This window comes from Triticum aestivum, chromosome 6D (genome assembly GCF_018294505.1).
Source record: "Triticum aestivum cultivar Chinese Spring chromosome 6D, IWGSC CS RefSeq v2.1, whole genome shotgun sequence".
In the NCBI taxonomy this organism is placed as follows: domain Eukaryota; kingdom Viridiplantae; phylum Streptophyta; class Magnoliopsida; order Poales; family Poaceae; genus Triticum; species Triticum aestivum.
Window position 1 is genome coordinate 172,414,406 of NC_057811.1, and position 22,300 is coordinate 172,436,705.

At 45.5% G+C, this 22,300-nt stretch overlaps 1 protein-coding gene across 1 annotated transcript; it reads left to right on the plus strand.

Moving 5' to 3' along the window:
- The first annotated feature begins 813 nt into the window (after positions 1 to 813).
- Positions 814 to 11,673, plus strand: LOC123142553 (RNA-binding protein EWS). Its single transcript, XM_044561419.1, has 7 exons — positions 814 to 1,084; positions 1,275 to 1,350; positions 1,726 to 1,802; positions 5,281 to 5,367; positions 10,138 to 10,594; positions 11,165 to 11,235; positions 11,350 to 11,673. Exons 1-7 carry the CDS (start codon positions 814 to 816, stop codon positions 11,361 to 11,363), a joined length of 1,053 nt encoding a protein of 350 aa, XP_044417354.1. The 3' UTR covers positions 11,364 to 11,673.
- The last annotated feature ends 10,627 nt before the right edge of the window (positions 11,674 to 22,300 follow it).

Genomic DNA, 22,300 nt, shown 5'->3' on the forward strand with positions numbered 1-22,300 from the left:
CAAATGACCTAGCAACACCACCCGCCGGCCAAGACCCGGGAACGACCTCGTCCGGCAATAACCAACCCCAGCTAGCCCGCACTCAGCAAGCCTTCGACACAAGCTATCGCCTCATCCACGCGTGGCGTGGTTGTTTTGCGCCCGCAGAGCCTTTGTGTCACGTGGTAGGGAGCTGGCACGCCAGAAGATGGATAATACGCAAGGGGTAGGTCACCCCCATCCCGCTGCATGGTGTACACCTGTATAGAGGCGTGTCACGCCCCGCGCAGGTGGCCCCCAGGTCGGTGGTGACAAGACATGCATTCATTCCTGGAAGACGGAAGGCAATGACACATCATCCAACATTTAATGCACTCACCTACCTAGTCAGACCAAGGTTGCTTCCTTAGTAGTGTAGCCATTGTGTTACCCCTTGAGTTATAAAAGGAGGACCTAGCTACTAAGATAAGAAAGGAGGGAAGACAGGGAGGAAAAAAAGAAGGAAAAAGAGTAGACCAAGGTTGGACACTAGGTAGAACACCAGTAGGAGCACACAACGCTTCTCGTTCCCGATAAGGACTTGTAGCTTGCCATTCTCCAAACATAAACACACACACACACACACACACACACAAAGCAGGAGTAGGGTATTACGCAACCATGCGACCCGGACCTGGGTAAATCATCATGTCAATTTCGTGCATATTGTTAGTGGAGGTCCTCACCTCGCCTCCCACTCACGAATCAGCAAAAGGTTAGTTCTAGTCCACGGTGTCACCCGCGTGCCCTACACACACCCGCCGACAAGGGTATTCCATTGACATGCTACACCACATGGATGAGCTATTAAACTTCAATGTCATGGATCTTATTGTGAAGACAACTAAGAGGGTTGCAGCTGATCAGAAGCGCTCTTGCGGTTATGCACCTTACATTCAGTTGCTCATCAACTCCAAGGTTGGTAGCAATATCTACTTGCTTGAGCACATGCACTTACCCCTAGATGAGGATTGCATCATCACTATGGATTCAGCTGATACTAGTTCTGCTGCTTCTCAGGAGCAAGCAGAGTCTGCCAGAACTGCCGCAGAGGCCAGTGGGCCAAGTACATCTACTACACAGGCCATCATTGAGATGCCCCAAGTCCAGAGTAGACTACATGGCACTTCTCTTTTAGGCTACAAAATGGATCGATCAAGGCTTAACTAACCTTATGGAGAACCAAAATATCGTAGAGAGGGTTGTTGAGACCAAATTTCATGACCTTGATGTCAAGCTGACAACTTTGTCTGCAGATTTTGGAAAGCTCAAGGAAGCTTTTGACGCTCATGACTATGTCCGTGGTGATGACATGGATGAGAGGACCACAACGTAGTACATGACCCAGCCTAGAGATGCTCGGCATGCTGCACCCAAGGGCGGACCTAAGTAATGCCAACCGGTATCACAGGACACCGGGTAGTTGTTCTGATTATGTTTTATATATATACATATCTCCCATTTAGGCATGGGACACCGGTAAAAATTGTTGTTGGACATCATTGAGAAGCCACCAGACTGAGTGCTCGTGCAGCCCATCTAATGGCCCATGCAGTCACACACTCTCGAGAGTTGATCAATCTGATCGATTGACTCAAAACAAATTATTTAATCGATTGATTCACGTTGTGTGTATCTGCCCATATTGCATTTTGGTTTCTCGCCTCATCTGCACTGAATCCTCATGGCCTCGTCCTCGTCCTATAGGCCAACCCCGTGGCTCACCATCGCATGGCAACACGCCGACTTTTTCCCTGGATCGCTGGAGAAAATATTAGGGCAAGGTAACTCCCTTATCTTTTTCAAGTCCAAGCCTCAACTAGAGTTTTGAATTTCAAAGGTCTTAAAATTGAGAATTGGGTTATGGTACTTTTTCAAATTTCGGGAGTGGTTCCCATCTGTTTGAAAATTGGATTACTATGATATTCCAAAAATTTATTGTGATTCACATCTACTTGAGAATTGGATTATTGTGATTTTTCAGGTTTTCGTGGTGATTTTCTAGTTTACCAATAAACTTTGTTCCCGTAGTTTGGAATTTTGTATGTATATAATTAACTTGTATTTAAATTGTTGAGTGCTATTTTTTATGCAAATCATGTACTGTGCGCATGATTTTAAATTGTCCGTGAAATCTTCACGCTCGCGCCGCAATTGCTGTTGGAGAGCCTTGACACTACAATGTGGTAACCTCTATAAAATCCTCAGATTCAGCAAAACTTCCAAATATCATATAACCCCGATGGAAAACTATCCACTATAGCTGCTGAGAGAGGCTGCCCCGAAATTTTTTCTCCCCCGAATAAAAGCAATGACTACATGGGACACCGGGTCATTTTTGTTCTGGGTCCGCCCCTGGGTGCACCTACACCTCCATCATATACACCTCCTCTCTAGACGACCTCAGTTGTAGCTGCTACCTTCGCCAACGTTCTCATCTCCACTCCATCGACTCATACATGCGCTACACGTCAGAGATCTTCATTGCCATCGCCTATGGACCGAGCTAGAGAAACACTCAGATATAGATCACTTCGATTTTTTTGGTATCTTGATGCCAATGGGGGAGAGTGATATAGATCTTAGGGCTTCGAGAGTGAGCGTTTTGGTTTTTATTTGTGATACTTTGTTTGGTTGTAAACTTTATCTCACATATGTGAGCGTGTTATGTTTGTTTTGCCATGCTCATGCTACCTATTATTCGATTATGCATATTTTCATGGTCATTCACACGTGTGCTTGGTGATGAGTGCTAGTTTAAATTCCGTTCATATTCTTTTGTGCGCTCCACCAAGATGTATGTGACATGGAAGAGTTACCTCATGAACCTAATTGATTATGCATTTGTATTCAAACACAAACTCAAATAATGTACAAATTTAGGTTAGTTCTTGCTTATCACACACTTCTCAAAGCGACGATGTTATTCATGATTATATCTTATGTCGAGGCCTTGATCCATATGTTGCCATCAATTACCAAAAGGGGGAGAGTGAAAGTGCACCTAACCCCCGAGTGGTTTTGGCAATTCATCACAACATATACATCATTGAACTAATGCCTACTCAAATTTCAAGAAGGTTCAATCTAGTTACAACAATTGAAAGTGAATCTGGACCCCTCAAAATGCTAAGGACATACATGGGCAAAGTTTTAAGACTCTACATTTTCATTTAAGTGATGCAAGATCACATTGAGTCCATAGGAAAGCCAATACTATTAAAGAGGATGAGTTTTTGATGATGGTCTAACTGCTCAAATGCTTAGAGATATTGCTCCAAAATCCCCAGCCACACTCTCATATTCCATAATGCCCAAAACCCTCAAGTTCATCTCGGTCCCATATATGGAAACACATACACCCAGATTCACCAAGATGCACTTGACATAGTTGTTGCCTAAACCCTAGCATTTAAGTCTCATCGAGTTGGCCCTTCAGTCCCACCGAAGAGCACTTGCCAACCTTCTGTTACCAATTGAAATTGACTAGATTTGCTAGAATTGCTAAAATCTGCCAGGAACTAAAATTGGGAAAATGCTAGGTTTTTATTGGGCAAGTAGTCTAATCACCTCCCCTCTAGACCTACTTACGATCCTACAACTTATCATTGTGTTGTATAATCTTTTTGTCTAGCTGTATCTTGCTTGCAAAGTTGCACGACTGAATGTTGTTTAGTAATAGTCTATATGCTTATATAAATGACGATTGTTCAAATTATATGTCATATTTGTTGCTAGTGGTCTATAAATATACATAATGATCTTAAAATTATGAGTGTCTTTAGTGCTCATAATGTGGCTCGCAATCCACATCCCGCAATGCTGACCCCCATTTGCAACCAGTCTCCAATCCTATATTTAAAAGCTTAATTGTAAGCCATTGCAAATGCAATGCAAAGTCATGACACATGTTAGGAGGACTCATCGAAACTAGGGTTTCAAAAAATGGCCCTGATTCGGGCAAATGTGAAGCTTTCGATGGTAAAGAAAGAGAAATGAGGAGATTGCCTCTATGGATGAACCTTGCTCAAAATGACACGAAGATTGGCTTCAATCATGTGGATCTGAGACGGATTAGAGGAGAAAGAGGAACCCGCCCCCAAACAAAGAGGAGTAAGTCGAGTGGGTGGGAAAGGGGAAAGGAGTAGGCGTTGGTTGGTGGGTGGCACTCACAGCACCACAACCACTTACCATTTGGGAAGCAAACATCGATAGCCTTGGCAATTGGGCCTGTGGGCAAACACCGGAGATGGCATCTGGGTATTTGGGCAAACGCCCATCCTTATAACGTTAGTACCTTGTCTATATCAAAGCAGTCAACAACGACTGACCGAGCATATGGACCAAGGGCAAACACCATTGACTATGATGCTCGTCCTTTTACTATGGATGACTTTGGCAAAAGAAAAAAAACAAATGATGACGTTTTCTACAACTAAAGTTGACATCCAAAAAATCAAACATAAAAAAAACTGAAACTTGCCATCCGAAAAAGAAGTTGCCATGCTTGACAACTAAAATTGCCATAAAAATGTTAGAGGAACAGTGGTATCCTCAGCCCACCAGGATTCAAGTCCTAGTGCTTGCATTATTCCTGGTCTATTTCAGGATTTCCGGCAATGCGCATTCAGTGAAAGGAGACGTTCCTGTCGACGACGAGGCGCCTACGGCGACTTCGTACATCTCAAGATGATATGCCGGCTCAGTCTCTGAAAGGTGCTCATAGGAATAGGGTGTGCGTGTGTGCATTTATAGGGATGAGTGTATGCGCGTATGTATGAGCGCTTGCGTCTATACTGTGTTTAAAAAAAATCGCCATAAAAAATGTTTGTGCTACATGCGTGGCACTTAGTATGGTCTTAGATCATGAAAAACTTTCTAAATAGGATCATATGGTGCTGAGCTTTTTAAAGAAGTTTAAATACGTGATTTTGGTCTATATCAGCCCACGACCATCAGCGGCGTCAGTCAATCATCAGATTAGACGGCTGAGATAACGACAGGATAATCGAGTCTGAACGCGCAACAATGTCCCCACATGTCAGTTAAAGCCTCGGCAGCGCATCGAAGGGATTGGACTTGGGCACTTGGCAGCCACGTCCAGCCCACCGCACCGACAGGTGGGCCTGGACCCTTTGACCCGCCTCGACGTCGGTGCCGTGCCGTGCCGCCGCGAGCACACAGATCCCAAAACCCGAAAGAAATCCCAACATAAAGAGGCAGGTTTTAATTCTCTCCTTAAATCTCCTCTCCCTTGAGCAGTTTTAATCTTTCTCGCTCCTCCCCCTCCGATCTCCCGACGAGATTGTACTCGCTCCCGGATCGTCGCCGGAGCGTCTCCTCGATCAGGTGCGTGACCCGTCGCCGCCGCTCCCCTAGGATGTTCGTCTCGTCAGATCACGCATGGTCTGGGTTGGATTTTGTTTCCTGTTTCGTATTTGAGGATGCGTGTGTTGGTTCGCTTTCCGTTTCCTCGTCGTGGAGATGGATCGATCGGTAGAGACGACGAGATGGATCGAGAGATGGGAACTCGACGGTAGATACGTTGCGGCGGTTTTGGCCTCTCCCTTTCGCTTCCTCTCTCCGTCGAGTCACGTGGCCGTCTCGTTCGCGCCGTAGGCTTGAGGGCGGGTGCCCGTCCTCGAGATTTGCGCTTCCGTTGATCAGTCGACAGGTGTCTTGGCATCTGTTTCCAGGCGGGGATGATTGGTGGGGCGGGGTGGTGCGTTGGTTCGCCGCCGATACGGTCGGTGTCAGTGTGGTGGTGCAGGGATGATTCTGGATTCGAGGGTTGTGTGACCACTGCAGCAATCCTTGCTGCTCGCAGAGCACAGCACATAGCTTGTTATATTCGTGTCTCTTTTTTTACTGAAAAAATAACTCACATCTATTCTTGACCCCTTCCTCCAAGGGACGAACCTCAGTTGCATGCTCCAAACCATCTCGTGTTTTGAACACCGGTGGCTCGACTTGTTTGTTCTCCGACAGTTGTCTGTTTGCATCTTTGGTATGGTAATGAAACCTCTGCATCTCCCATGCACATGATCAACGGCACCATCGAATCATTTCGTGCACTATCCCAGCATCATCTAAACTTGATTAAAACCACCTCACCGCATATTTGTCTCGATGTTCCCGACGGGCCAACCTTAAAGCGAAGCAGATCTTTAGCGCAGCTCATTGATATGCAACGCAGTGCACCGGCACCGCATCGAGCGCATACAAGAAAGCCGGCCAGCCTAGCTTTCACCTTGTCGAGGTCCGATTACGTCACCGAGTCAAGGAACTACAGGAGTCCAAGTGAGCTCCATCAACACACCACACATGGCTTGGTACTCATGGCGTTCTGCTTGCATGCATTCCAACCTGCACCAATATAATTAAAGTGTGTGCACTATAGTGTTGCTCTTTGTCTTAGGTAGTGCGGCCCATCCGTGTGCCGACTCATTGCTACGTGGGCCAGGGTGCAGGCCTCTCAAAAGCGAACCATGCACACACCACACATGAGTACTACATGACCAGATTGAGAGAATTGTGCTCCACGAAAATTGCATCACCATCTTTGGAATCCTAGAGTCCTAGATACTTGCATCTAAGCTCAGCTAATGATTCATTTCATAGGAACAAGAGCATACCGACTGGAAATTTGTATGCCTTGGGGCAGCATAGTATTATTGTTTATGACTGTTTGACTAGTATGTTATATCATGTGACTACGTAGTCTCTCGATTTGAAAATATATGGAAGTTTAGATATGAAAAGTACATGAATATATTAATAACAAATAAATTATGGAGTTAGAACATATAATTTATTTAGTAATATCATTTTCATTTCACCAATGACAATAATATAATAGTGCATATTTTCCCAGGATGTTAAGAGTTAATAGTGCATATTTTAATTTAATGGTGAAATGTACTTTTCCTAGGACTCAATTAGTGTCCACCTGCTAAAATATATACCCCATTGGATATATATTAAAACTATTAATTCACATCCTGCTGAACAGTCGAATGCAGAGTTTTTTGCCCTGTTATTATTTTAAAGCTTGGTCATGTGTTGGTTCCACCACTCAACAACACGTAGTGTAGGGCTGGTGAAGGTTGTCCGCGTTCCAAGCAGTCTTGATCATAGTTTTACTACGCTTGGTAACACGAAAGCTAAAAGCTTGAGCTGTTCTTCTTGGATGTGCAAAAGCAAAGAATCAAAGCATGTTAGGGGCTATCAAGTGATCTCACTTCCTTTGGAGTTCGGTCATGGTCATGCATGGAAGCACTTCCCTAGGAGAGAATCCAAGCTAGCTTTTGCCCCCTCAGTTTTTTTCCCAACGACTCCATGATATGTATTTGCTTCCACTTTCACTTGACCCAAGAGAATGGAATGGAAGAGAAGCCATATCATCCTATGGTTTTGAAACCTATATGTGGGCTCCAAGCATCTACTATCACCAGTACCAGTACTAGACTACTAGTACACTGCTAACATAAGAGAGAAACATTTAGATAAAAAGCAAAAGTAAATGCACTAATGTAAAGCCTCAAGGATGAGCACAGCAAGTAAAGGGCGAGGGAAACTGCAACAAAGATGCAAAACACCACTTAAAATAAAAGAAAGGTGAAATGAATTCTAAAGAGGGTGGTCAAGGCTACCCTCGAGGACTACTACTCTGTTGATTTCAGTCTATCTTCATTGATATTCATACATTCTCACCAGTTATTTATCAGCCCTGCTCCCCTTTGCTTTATCCCATTAATCATTTTCATCTCGGTATGTGCGTGGAGGGCTAATTATATGATGATGCCATCTTTCTCTGTGTTCGAAAATATCCTCTCAAGTCCTGCTCTTTGAACGAAAAAGATAAAGTCTAGTGCTCAGCACTTACAGCGTAGCAATCCATTTGTCTTATGTCCTGATTTGAAGTGATACTTTTTTTTTCACTTATCTCCTATCACTATCATGATTTTATCTAGCAATGCAACTATATCTGTCCACATCCTTTGCATTTGGATTAGACAAAAGCGCACTTCTGTTATGGATATATTTACAGGGCCATTTATGTACACATGACAAGGTTGTGTATCGTAGCCTCTTACGGCCCGTTTGGAACAAAAGGGAAAACATAGGAATTTAGAAGGATAGGATTGTTATAGGAAAAATTCTTTCGATGACAAGATTTATTTGATTGGTCCAAGTACATTGATCTCAGAACTGGTTAGGAGTGAGAGCCACTATCCCAGCACAGATCCAGCCAGGTTCTATTGATCATGTCCCCAACCCAGCAGTTGTACGTACCTTGTCTTGGGGTATCTTTCTTTTGCTTTACTATCAAGCCAGACGCAAATGACGATTTTAAAGTTTTCCTCAGGATACATGACATCTCAAATCCTTTGGTTTTCTTTTTCCTTTTCCTATGTTTTAAGTTCTTATATTCCAAATGACAACTTGTCCTTAAGCGAGGAACCACAAGGCCCAAATAGAAATGGTGCATGAATGAATTCCCGAAAGGTTCTGAAGATGCTCCTCCCCCCATCCCCACCCCTAAGGAAAATAAAAGAAAATAAAATCTGATTTATTAAGCGAGCAAATATGTTCCCCATATTTTTATGTGCATCAGTCCTTCAATATATGAAACTGAATCATAAATTATCTCCACTAGAAGGATTTCTCTCTGAAGAACAGAAGTTTCTCGTTTATTAAATTTCCCTAGTGTTGGTTTCTCTGTCACTTTCCATTATATGAAATAGCATTATAAATTTTCTCCAATGTAAGATCTTTTCTCTGAAGAAAAGAAGTTTATCATTTTAAAATTCCGGTATTATTGGTATTTTTTTATCACGTGCACATCATGTTGATTCTTACATCCTTAAGTTGATGAAAGCTTTATGCTCCTTTTTCTCCTTCCATTGTCTCGAATATTCACTCGGTGCTACTGCTACACAGTCACCACATTCATGTTTGTTCCTTCTTATCTCAATCTTAGCTAGTCCATTGTCGTGGAATGCTAGACAGAAACAGATACGGACACCAAGAGAAATGAAATAGATAGCATTAAGTCGATGTGATGTTGGTTGGAATGGATTCTATGGGCTTTTCTCAATTATTGCTAGTAAAAGACAGCAAAGTTAGTGTCGAACAATAGCGATGTGAATTGCCTTTTTTAGTGGCAAGAATCAATAGTAGCATAGCGGAAAATATAGCAAAAGTTCAGAATGATAGCCTCCAACCCACCATTCCTGACACCTCATATAGACCTATACTTGTTCTGTTAGGATCAAATAAATGCTGATTTTAGGTTTATATGCTTACTCTAGAATTGGTCCTGTACATGCAGTATTCCGTCACACGTGTGTGGATAGTACTGGAGCATCAAGTTCCACATTTGCTCAACCGAGTGTGATCTTCTGCATTATTAGGCATAGTTAATTAGAATTTACATTCCTTATCGTAGATACGGCTTGTGGCTTCGGAATCAGGTAGAAAAGAGGGTGATGTGTCGTCCCTGGGACAATGGTATGACAGGAAATCCTGTCACTGAGCAGTTAGACCAATGACCTCAACCTTGTCCAACTAAATCGTATCCATTCTTGCTCTAAAAGTACTTTCGCTGCCCTGGTTAAACACAGATTATTTATAAGGCGGTACATATCCAGTCTGAATTATCCTGGAAGAGTGGAACAATAACCATGGAGTACAATCGAAAATTGTTCTTTTCCTTTGGTCTAAAATTGTTCATTTCTACCTTACAAAAACTGCTGTTGGTTGCATACTCAAATTACAGCTGTGCCTTTTTGTTATTATGTGATATATGTACCCAAAAACCTCACAGGTTCTGAAACCATTAGATGTCTCTAGCAATGACCTGCTCCTTGCCCAATAAAAGTATTACCCAACAGTGCGAATCAGACCTGAAGATGTATAGTCCATTTCATGTTGAAGTTTGTGAAATGTTAGATGCATCAGTTTTGTGGAACTGTGTTCTTATGAGACAATAACTTTTGACTCAAGTTGTACTGATAGAAAAAAAGGGAGTTATAATTATGAATTCTGATATAATTCCTCCTTGCTAAGTTTTATTTGAACTGTCAATGGTTGAACTGTCAATGGTTGAACTCCCAGTCGCAAATCCAGGCGACTGGGACTGCAGGTCGTGCCAGCACCTCAACTTCAGTCGCCGGGACCTATGCCAGCGCTGCGGCGAGCCACGCAGTGCCGCTGACCGTGGCAGCGTCGGTGGCGCTCTTGGTGGTGACTACGCCAACTTTGGCGGCCGTGGCGGGGGTGGTTCCTCCTTTGGTACCGGCTTTGGTGCCGGCTCTGACGTCCGCCCGGGCGACTGGTACTGCACCTGCGGGGCGCACAACTTCGCCAGCCGCTCCAGCTGCTTCAAGTGTGCTGCCTTCAAGGAGGAAGCTGCCGTCAATGGTGGCGCTGGTGGCTTTGATGGTGACATGTCACGCTCAAGGGGCTTCGGCTTCGGCGCTGTCGGTGGCATGGGTGGCGGCATGGGAGCCGGCGCGGCCGGTGGTCGTGCCAGCCGCCCTGGCTGGAAGTCTGGCGACTGGATTTGCACCAGGTGCGTGTTGCTTAAACACTGTCCTGTCCTGTCCTTTATTTGGGTAGCTTCATGTAGTTAAGACTTAACGTTAAACTATGCGTAGACAAGTAGAAAATCATTTTTACTACTCCTTGTGTCTGGATATGCTGCACATAGTACGGACACCGTACAATACTTTGTTTGTAGTTTGGCCTATCCTATCGTTGCTTTGCTTCTAGTAGTATTATATCTTCTGTCCCTGCCACTTCCCCCTGTTTCCGGGTCCCTTTTTTCCTGATAAAAAGAAGATATCAATGCACGAGAAAACAAGTAGCAATAGACAGAAGAAAAAAACTGATCATGCTTGTAATGCAAACAAGTAGGTACTCCCTTTGATTCAAATTAATTGATGCATGCTTAGTACAACTTTGACTGTTCCAGTAGGTGCCACTCACCGACATGACTGTCGTTTAATTAGTAGATATAAGCAAGTAGATGTAGGTCGTCTTTATGTACAAGACCGTAGCTGGCTGTTCCATGCATGTTCTTATATTACATAAGTATTTTGCTTTGTGCTAAAGGTGTTGTATTTCTGCTGGCTCTGTGTAGGTCTGGATGCAACGAGCACAACTTCGCCAGCAGGCAGGAGTGCTTCAGGTGCAACGCACCGAGGGACTCCGGTAGCGCCACGCCATACGAAAATTTCTTGTAAACTATCAGATCCATTCATCCCCCCTTGACTCGGCGTTAGATGCCCCGGTCTCTAACCATGTATCGTGTGCATCGATCTGCAGGCACTGAGGTGTAGGAAGGCCGCGGCGATGAGCAGAAGCAGCAAAGGGTGTCCGTGTCCCGCAGTCGACATCATCATCATAAGAAGAAGAAGAAGAAAGTAGAATGCAAAGAAATCCTCCTCGAGTGCATGCTTACTAGTTTTGTCTCTTCCCGTTTTAGATTTGGTTGTCATTTCCCATTTGGGACCGTCCGTCTGTCCGTCTGATCGATGATGACTAGCTATGTTTACCGTTTTATTATTTCCGTTCCTTTCATCAAGTTTGCAGTTCGAGTTATGTAACCCAAAGACGTATGCTTTGCTTCAGAAGTATTATTGACTAGTAGTACTATTGCGTCTTAAATTCCTGTTAAGCTGAGATTTGATTATGTGTGCATGTGCATTGCAACCCGTCTCGCATGTTATCTTTTCCTCTGGAGAGACAAAATTTTTTAACCTCAACTGGTCATAAAGAAAATGTAACAAAACGGAACGGAACGCATCACGTGTATGCAAGTGTCAGCGCCGCGCTAACGTAATTTGTGCATGCACTACCATAACAAAAACCGCGCTTCAGCACGTGCAGAACACATTCCTCGCGGCGACTCGAAAACCTGCACGCGGCCCAACGGCAAGCTAAAGACATGCCCCGTCGTTCTCAAAAAAAAAAGACATGCCCCGTCGTTCTCAAAAAAAAAAAAAGACATGCCCCGTCTCGCACTGTCACAGTAGTGCATCGGATGCCCTTGTCGTCTTTTACCATGGCCAATGCCATATCCATATGCACCTGCATGCATGTGCCGGCCGGCCAGGTGCGAGAGATGCGGTCAAAAGCATCGCTCGTCCAGGCAAGTTTCCGGCCCTCGCGGCGGGCGGCGTCGGCACCAGGTCCAGCGGATTGGCTACGGCAGCTCCCGGCGAGATTCCCTCCCTCCCTCTCTTCTTCGGTTATCTCGCCTCGCTTTATACATGGCCTCAGCTTTGGCTCGCCGCTTTCCTTCTTTCTTTAGGCCTCTCCTTTGGTTTCCTTGTCTCTTTGTAGTATGCGTGTCTTTTATCGTGGGGAGGAGGAACCAAAGGCGGCCGCCCGGCCCGGGGGTAGCTAAAGCCTTGCTGCTGCTGGTGCAGACGCTGCCTTTGGAGGCACCGTGTTCCGTTGCTTGACCTCCTTTGCAGTTGCGCGCGACGGCGAGTGACCACCACATTGCACGGATTTTCAAGATGATGGCCACACCAAAGTACGTACTAGTAGTAGTGGCTTTTGGAGGAGCGGGGTGGCATCGTGGAGTTCACCTGAATCCCTAACTAAACTCGAACCTACTACTGACGATGTGTTTCCCCCCTTTCGGATGGTTTTACTGCATACTTGCGAGCATTCCTGAACTTATAGGATTCTAAAAAGGGGATACCGTTTCGAAATAAGTGGCTCTCCCTCCGTCTCAAAATAAATGTCTCGACTTCGTACTAACTTTAGTACAAAGTTGTACTAAGGCTGAGACATTTATTTTGGAATGGAGAGAGTACTACTTATAACAAACAGTTTGGAAAACTTGCACGGAATTATGTTCGAATTTGAAGAGAGAAAAAACAATTCTGCCTCCTATCTATTTTTTGAATGTTGGTAGGAGTTCTACCAAATTCATTGATCAGTAAGGAGTAAAAACAGTACAGAAGGGTGCCCAATAAAAAATGAACAAAGCACCTAAGAAAGGGTGCTAAAAGAGGAAAAAACAAGCCAACAAATCAGCCTGGGTCGAAGGGGATCCTTGCTCCTGCCATGTTCCAGATTCTAATTTCCTCCTTAATTCTCCTCAACAGCGTGCTAGTATCCATCCGCTTGTTGTCGAACAGCCGTCTGTTTCGTTCGCACCATATTTCCCAAGAGATTAGGTGCAGAAGAGACAAGGTCCCTTTCTTTTTTGCGATCGGTGCTTTTTGCCAGCAGCTTTGCATCCATCCTCCAACGCTGTGCAGCTCCATCCAGGAGATTGGCCGCAATGATGGCAAGGCAGCCACAGCCGCGATCAAGTCCCAGGCCTTCCTTGCCCACGGGCATTCCACAAGAAGATGGAAGGCAGTTTCCAGATTTCTCTGACACAAAGGACAGAAATAGTTGTTCTCCCATCCGCGCCGCAGCAACACATCGGCCGTCCCGTCAAATTCTGCCTCCTATCTATGATACAAAGGTATGCCCCTGTTTGTTCTGCCTCATATCTATGATACAAAGGTATGCCCCCGTACGTTCAAAGCATATTGTTATACTCCCTTATTTCATAATGTTTAAGTATTTTTGAAAAATCAACCCTGACAAACTTTGACCAAATTTATGGAGAAAAAATATTTACATCTAGAATGTCAAACATGTATCGTTAGATTCATCGTAAGATGTAGTTTCATATTTTTATATATTTGGTAATGTAGATATAAATAGTTTTCTTTATAAACTTACTCAAAGTTTGGCTTTTAAAACAAATGCATTATGTTATGGAACGGAGGGAGTACTTTTTACATAAATCATTCAATACAAATGTCTCATATTCCTAAATAGCGTTGAACCTAGTATAAATTTTTAGCCATGCTCTTTGGGCATTGAAAGATTTTCAAGTGAAACTTGCAAGGTTTTAGTTCTCTCTTCGTGTGAAAACTCATGACCTAGCCTATGGCTAGATCAGGCAATGTTGACATACACATGTTGTTACCTTGTTCAAGATGTTGGTTCAAAGCCTTCTTCGAGGGTGACAGCTCTTAACATCTGGTTGGACCAACCAATATCAGCATGTGAGCGACGATTCCTTCTTGAAGGCGTTGTCTTGGATTGATGTGTACTTTTGTGACGCCCTCAATTTAATCGTACACTAATCATACACGCAAATGTGCACGATCAAGATCAAGGACTCACGGGAAGATATGACAACACAACTTTAGACACAAATAAAATAATACAAGATTTATATACAAGCCAGGGGCCTCGAGGGCTCGAATACATAAGCTCGATCTTAAACGAGTCAGCGGAAACAACAATATCTGCGGATAGACATAAGTTAAACAAGGTGCCATAAGATGGCTAACACAAACAGGCATACAGATCGAAGCGGTGCATGCCTCCTGCCTGGGATCCTCCTAAACTACTCTTGGTCGTCGGCGGCCTGCACGTAGTAGTAGGCACCCTCGGTGTAGTAGGGGTCATCGTCGGTGGCGTCTGGCTCCGGGGCTCCAGCATCTGGTTGCGACATCCGAGAAGAATGGAAAAAGGGGGGAAAGAGGGAGCAAAGCAACCGTGAGTACTCATCCAAAGTACTCGTAAGCAAGGATCTACACTACATATGCATCGGTATCAATGAAATGGGTAGTATCTATGGAGTGAACTGCAGAATGCCAGAATAAGAGGGGGATAGCTAGTCTATCGAAGACTACGCTTCTGGCGGCCTCCATCTTGAAGCATATAGAAGAGAGTAGCAAGTATAGCCTCAACTAACATCATATAGCATAATCCTACCCGACGATCCTCTCCTCGTCACCTTGTGAGAGAGCGATCACCGGGTTGTCTCTGGAACTTACCTGGGCGTGATTGATTAAGTATCTGGTTCTAGTTGTCATGAGGTCGGAATACAACTCCAAGTCTCCTGTTACCGTGGACACGGCTCGTATTCGTCTTCTAGGATTCCATATTTAGATTCTTCTAGGGTTGAATTGTATTTTTATTGATCAATTAGAATTGACTTCTAGAACGTATAATTGTCTAAAAAGGCATTTCTTCGATTTGTTCTCCTCTTCTAAGGTTATAGCTTTCGTGCTAGCTTCATCGATGTTACCCACCAAATAAAGAGCTTGTTCAGGTAGGCCGTCTAATTCTCCGGAAAAATCTCGTGCTGAAGAGCGTGGAGGTTCGTTTCGGTATATTGAAATATAAACATAAAAAAGAAGATAGAGGATAGGCTCATTACTTAAAAAAAAGCTTGCAAATGGAGTCCTGAACTAGCCGCAGCTTGTGAAGTATGGAAGGCGATCAAATTCGAGTTCGCTCGGGCCCCCCTGGAAGGGGGCCTTCTTTGCCTTCCTTTAAATTGAGTATCCGTTTCCCTCCTTTTCCCGCTAGGATCGGAAATCCTTTTCTATATGGGTTGCCCGGGACTCGAACCCGTTAATTATGTCTCTCCTAGAGGTTGGTTATCAACTTCTCATTTTATTCTAGGATTCTACTTTTTTTGTGGGCCAGGCAGTTATAGATGCCCTAACAAAACTTCGACCCAATTTTTCCTTTTTTTTTGATTCCTTAGAATCTTTTTTTTCTTTCTGGCGGTATCAAACAACCACCTAATATCTTATCCGCCTCTTCAGGAAAATGAATATTTTTCTGTTTTAACAAATTCAATATAAAAAAACCAAACTTTTTCTTTTATTTTCTTTTTGAAAAAAATGGATTTCATTGAAGTAATAAAACTATTCCAATTCGAATAATGATAGTATCTTGTACCTGAACCGGTGGCTCACCTTTTCTAAGTAATGGGGAAGAATTTTAATGTAAGAATAAAGAATTGAATTAAAGGGCTTGCTTTGGAACCAGGCCAATTTGGGAGCGGCTTTGTGATAATGGAACCAACCAGCAAAAAGCATTAACACTGCAAAAATCCAAAATAGAATTAGTCCCGCTCATTATGAACCGAAAGGGGCTCGTATTTTGCCAAGAAATCTCTAGCCAACCTTCCCACAAGAGGTTTTTCTTAACACCTCCGATGCGAAAGTAATTGTGCATCATTCGCATACTTGTAGCAGCTTCAAATAGATCAGACATAGTTTGGAAGTTAGACCTTTTTATAGGACTCTCTTTCAATTTCAAAAAAGAGGACGTTTGAAACTTCGAATCTGTTGTCATTCTACTGCAACAGTTGTACTGCAACAGTAGTACAGTGTGAATTTGCCAGTACATTCAATGTACTGACCCTTTGTGGCTGCAACGTCTCATGTTGCAGGACTTCTTACGACGAGTAAGTGATACGTTAGGGTTACGATTTCTACACTCAACTTTGCCGTTGGTGTTGATGGGATACTTCCACTATTTGGATTGAGGTAATAGTATTTACATTATTTTATACATGTGATTTACCTCTGTTATAAATCCTCGAGTACTGTGTGTGTCAGCATACCGATCCAGGGATGACACTTAAGCACAGAGACTTGACCGTCTAAGGTCGGGTCGCTACAAGATGGTATCGGAGCACATGTTGACTGTAGGACGTGACCCCTAGAAACTGGCAAACCCATAGGAAGGATTTTCTCTAAAACTTTCTTTTTCAAAAGATCTTTTACCTCTCTTCTCTTTTGAGCTTATTCAAATATTCACTTTTAGTGAGACCATACCCCTTTTTCCCTTTTGACCACTCGAAGATTCGGCTGACGAGACCACTCCAAGAAGTACAAGATATCGGACAACCACGACTGTCGTGGAATTGTCACGGCAGATGTCCTCAAGCTAGGACTTAGTCGTGGAGCCATCGCCGCTAGGAAGCTTGAAGGGGTTAACGGGACAAGGAACACGAGGGTTTATACTGGTTCGGACCCTTACGGTGAAGGTAAAAGCCTACGTCCAGTTGAGGTGGTATTGATTAGGGTTTCGATGACCAGGGAGCTTAACTGCTATGCCCGGCTCTCGATGAGATCTTTCTTGTCCCTAAACCGCTGCCGGGTCGTCCCTCTATATAGGGAGGCTGATGCCCAGCAGCTCTCAGAGTCCCGGCCGGCTCATAAGAGTGTCCGGCTCGGACTCTCAACTATTCTTGCCTTACACTACAAGTTCTACCATAATGACGGTTGTAACTACGGGCCTTAAGCCATATCCGGGTCTTAAGCCCATCTTTGGCCCACCGTCTTCAAGCTTGTCGCCGGGCTTCTGGTGATGACCATTATGAGTAACCCGGCCCCTTCTGGTGGGTGACTCTAAGGTCTATATCCTCAACATTAGGCCCCAGATTGATTTGAGCCGGCTCATGTCAATCTTCAATTCTTTCGACAGAAAATCTCCGGCTTACAATTGTGTGAAGGCCATAACCCGGCGTGACGTCATCCTCTAGACTCCGGGTAATCCGCCGTGACGTCATCTTCCATTAAGTCCATTTTTTATTCCACCAGATCCGCAACGAATCTTATCTTTACTGCCATCCCGAAAATCGAGGCGTTTTATGGGGAGATAACCACGCCGTGGTCTCCTCGTTTCTCGCGCCCACTTACGAGTCTGGCCTTATAAATAGTCCGGCGCGATGAGCCTTCAGCCACCCGTCTTCCTCCTCGCGCCACTGCTCCTCCGCTCGAGCTCTGTCGCCGTCGCCGCCGCGGGTCTTCTCGTCCTCACCAACTCCGGCCGCTGCATCAACCTGTTGTGTCCAGAGAACGGCAGCGTCCTCCGCGACTCACCAGCACCTGTAAGTCCTTGCTGCCCCGTAGAACAGATCTGCAGTAGGGTTTCTTCTTGTTCTTCCCGTGTTTCTTCACCGTTCTTCGCAGGCCCTCGGTAGATTTGATTTTTTACCACCCCTTTTGATCTTAGACTTGTATAGAACCACTGCGGTAGCTATTTCACTTCCATTCCTAATGCAAATAGATCCCCTTTTTACTGCATAGATGCTTTGTTCGAACCCGCAGACTTCTTCTGCATCTGTTTTTAGGTCTAGGAATTTTCCTTTTCAACCGACCGTTTTGATCCAAATTATTTACTGCGATGTGTGAAACCTGTTTTCACCACACTTAGTAAAAAACTACACCTGTCGAGTCGTGGCGGTTTACGCTTCCGGCTTAAAGAAGCCACGTACTGTAAAAATTTCTGGCTCATTTGCAGCAAGGCTGTAGATAATTGAATGGCTCTCAATACCTCGGGCAGCTTAAATAACCCGACGCACCTAGATATATATCATTAGTCCCCTCCATAAGCCGCCACTTTAACATTGAACTGTAAATTTCCTCCGGCTTATAATTAAACCGGGCATGTTTCCTTTTATCATAGGCTTCCGACCTTCACCATGCCTCCCAAAGCTCCTAAAGCATCCATCACTTGCAATTGGATGAGGTCCAATGTCACCGACGAGACCTTAGCGGATTTTGTAAAGTCGGGTTACCTGCCTAAGAAGGACGTCATGTCCTACCGTGCCCCTGACCCGTCAGAGGAGAGACCACAGCCAAAGAACGGGGAGGTAGTGATTTTTGCAGATCACATGAGCCGGGGCTTCGCACCGCCCGGCTCAAAGTTTTTTAGAGATGTGCTGAACTTCTTTGATCTGCGGCCACAAGACATAGGACCCAATTCTGTGTCCAATATATGCAACTTCCAAGTGTTCTGTGAAGTCTACCTTGGAGAAGAGCCCAGCCTGCTGCTCTTCAGAGAGCTCTTCTATCTGAACCGGCAGAACGAGTGCGCAAACGGGCCAAGTTTGGAACTCGGCGGAATCTCCATTCAGCGACGGAGAGACTGCCTCTTCCCTTACGCCGAACCGCCAAGCCACCCAAAGGACTGGAACCAGACGTGGTTCTACTGCCAAGACACGTCGCCGGCTGACGAGAGCCCGCTGCCCGGCTTTCGCCCCTCGCGTCTGGAACCAACACACCCTTTGTCAGACAAGCTAACTCAAGCGGAGCGCCAACCTCTGCTTCCCACCATTAACAAGATCAAGGCTCTCCTGGGCAATGGTCTCAATGGAATTGACCTGGTCCGAGTCTGGATCTCCTGGCGGGTGATCCCATTGAGCCGCCGCCCCGGCTTAATGTGTGAGTACACGGGCGAAAGGATGACCCCCTGAGACACAGCCACAACGACCTTCCTGAAGACGTTGCTGAGGACATGACCAAAGCTCTTTTGAACGAGAGCCTGGCAGACTGCGGGAGGACCGGCTTAAGCCCCTTCTGCAAGACCAACCCGGCCCCAGCGGTAAGCCGCTGATCTGAACATCTTATTTTCTTCTGTATATAGCTTGCATCCGAACCTTAAGAACTCGACATTGTATTCTTCAGGCAGATGACAAATTCTGGAAGGTCAAATACGACCATGAGGCGGCCAAAAAAGCCAGGAAGGCGAAGAAAGCCGCCAAGAGAGCTGCTCCCCGCAAGAAGGGAAGTAGGCCTACTGCTTCAGAGCTGCTGCAACTAAGCGACAGCTCCGAGTCAGAGGTAACCCCTGAACCTGTAAGCCCTTGTTGTATTCGTTGTTTATTTTTGTCCACCTTATCAATACTGTTCATCAACAGGATGACACCGGAGCAAGTAACCCGGTGGTTGAAGAGGTAATGTCACTTTCCTCCGACTCGGAGCCCTTGCCAAGGCTGAAAGTCCGAAGGGTAACCCGAAAAGTAAGATTTTCACATCCTTTAGCTTATCAAGATCCTCAATTTCTTTTGAAGCAACAGACTCATGAGAGCCGGCGGCACACCCGGGCCAACAAGGACGCTGACCTCTCTTCCGGCTTACCCGACGCATCGAGGAAACGCCGAACCGAGGTTATCTCCAACTTGTACCCTTTTCATCCTTTGGCGGGTGTTATACGTCAACCGCTCAATTCTTCTGGTTCAAACTATCAGGAAACCTCACCCTCCTCTGGTGACTCGATGCAATCAAGCCTGCCGGCCTTCAAGACCGTACCCGGGTAACAATGATCATCTCTTTGTTGTGCTTACCTTTGCTCATACCTTTGTACTAACCTTTTTGTCCTTTTAGTGCCCAGGCAAAGCTCACCAAGAGGGCGAAGAAGAACAAGCCGGTCGAAGAGCCGGACTTGCCTGAACCGGAGGTAGCAGCTCAAGAACCGCCAGCTGCCTCCGCTCCCGAAGCCACCGCTCCAACCGACAAGGCAACTGCAGAGGCTTCTGCTAACCCGGAGACCTCCAGCTCGGCTCAGCCGATCAATGACCCGGACGTGGTAATCACCCGGACGGAGTTTGTTGAGCCGGGGAGACCTACTGCACTGGCCAAGTGCTCCGCCAAGGAGGAGTTGCTACAGCACCGCCGGGTTAATCTGGACCTCACCGACTACGCCAATCTGAACATCGGAGAGATCGTCTCCGGCTATGTCAGCCAAGTGCACAAGAGCCGGGATGTAGAGATCGGCATGGTGAACTAGATTCAGCAGAAGTCTGAGGTACTACTCTTCTTTCTTCTTGCTTACTGCATAGTTATCTTGTTATTCTTACCATACTCTAGCCCCCAAGTCTACGACTTATGATAGAATACGTTGTAGACTTAAGTTCCGGCTTACTCGCTTAAACCGGCAACTTGTAAATAGAAAACGTTCGATATGCATTAGCCCCCAAGTGCCAAGTGTCTTTGCTTGGAAAGTGCTTGGGACTTTAAAATTGCATAATAACTGTTCATCCCATAACCCAGAAATTATGCAGGCTGCTTGCAAGAAGTTTGAAGCTGACATCTCTGATCTGAAGACCCGGCTGAGGACGCAAGAAACTGAGACCCGGAAGGCCAATGCCAAATTTGTGTCCAGTATTGCTGCACAAGAAAAGCTGAAGACGGACTTTGATGCTGAACGGAAAGCTTGGGCCGAAGAGAAGGCTACTCTGGTGAACCGGGCCGAACAGGCGGAGAAGGCTCTGACAGAGAAGACCGCCGAACTCGCCGGCTTAAAACGCCAGGTGTCCCAGATGGTTACCGCAATCTTCGGTAAGTCATTCCACCGGCTTTTCGTCCAGTTTATAATTTTTATGTCTCATAACCCATCATTGCCGGCGGCTTATCTTACTCTGTTACACAGGTCCCAGAAGCGCCAACCTCAACCAAAGCGTGGTGACCAAGTTGAAGGCCGTGTACACCCTGGTGGAGCAACTCTACACCGGGTCACAGCGCGCCTTGGCCGTGGTGGCCCTATCCAATGAGGTGCCGACTCATCTGGTGGAAGTTCTTCGCCGGCTTGCCGTTCTTCCCCAACGTGTCCAAGAGCTGCGGCGGGCCTCTGCAAGAGCCGGAGCTATCGCCGCTCTGAGCCGGGCCAAGGCGTTCCTTCCAGAGTTAGACCCGGCAGACATTGCCCTCGGCTATCCCAGTTTGAAGGAAGACGGCACACCCTTCGACCAAAGGGACTTTGCAGCCTGCGTGAAGATCATGCGCCCGGTGGCCACCCTCATTGGAAACGACACAGATCTGACCAAGTACCAGCCGGGTTACAATGCAGAAAATCATAGGATCCCCACTCCGCGTTATGAAGCTATCAGCTTAGTCCCACCAGCTCGTAAGCACACCTTCGCCCCGGAGATTGACCCGGCCGGGTTAATTGACGAGGAAGCTCAATTTGAAGCTCTGAGCGGCATTGACTGGAAGTCGTCAACTTTCCAGGTCTTGGGAACAGCCGGAGGAGAGGAGAGGGATGAGCCGGAGACTTCAACCCAGCAAGCGTCGTAACTCTGTAGATGGTTTATGTGAAACAATGCTTCACCCTTTTGGACTCAATGAGTCTTGTAATAGAATAGGATCAACACTTTAACTGTGCCGTGCCATCGTGCACGTGTTGAATGCTGAATTCTTATGAAAGTTGCTTCCTTATATGTCTCCGGGTTATAGTTGATCAGTCATGCTCCTTAAGCTTAAATAGTTGTCTTTAACTATCCTGCATAGAAAGACAAATCACAAGTCTCGAGGCGGCTTACCGCACGGAGAATCATAGTCTTATGCATATAACCCGGAATATGATTCACCAAAGACTGGTCCTCAATTATGTCCATGATATAACCGTAACAACACACTTACCAGCCTGCAAGCACACTTCCGGCTTAGATAATCCGGGCAATAAGGTTGGCACCTCAATTCCAGTTTACCAGTCTTAATGACGCCGGTTGTATTCGACTAGCACTATAAATCAAAGTTAAGCCGGCAAAGTGAGACCCGCCGTGCATACTTGAAATAATCAGAAGAACTTGCTATAAATCAGAAAAACGTAGGGGCTTCCGGTTCGAATACGACCAGAGACCTGTCCCAAAGGGGTTATGCTAGGA

Bases quoted from the DNA above. Each gene is read 5' to 3' on its own strand.
- LOC123142553 (XM_044561419.1), top strand. From the start codon at position 814: ATGGATGAGCTATTAAACTTCAATGTCATGGATCTTATTGTGAAGACA. The intron at 1,351-1,725 runs GTAGTACATGAC...CTCGTCCTATAG, and splicing joins ATGGATGAGAGGACCACAAC to GCCAACCCCGTGGCTCACCA. The intron at 5,368-10,137 runs GTGCGTGACCCG...TTGAACTCCCAG, and splicing joins CGGAGCGTCTCCTCGATCAG to TCGCAAATCCAGGCGACTGG.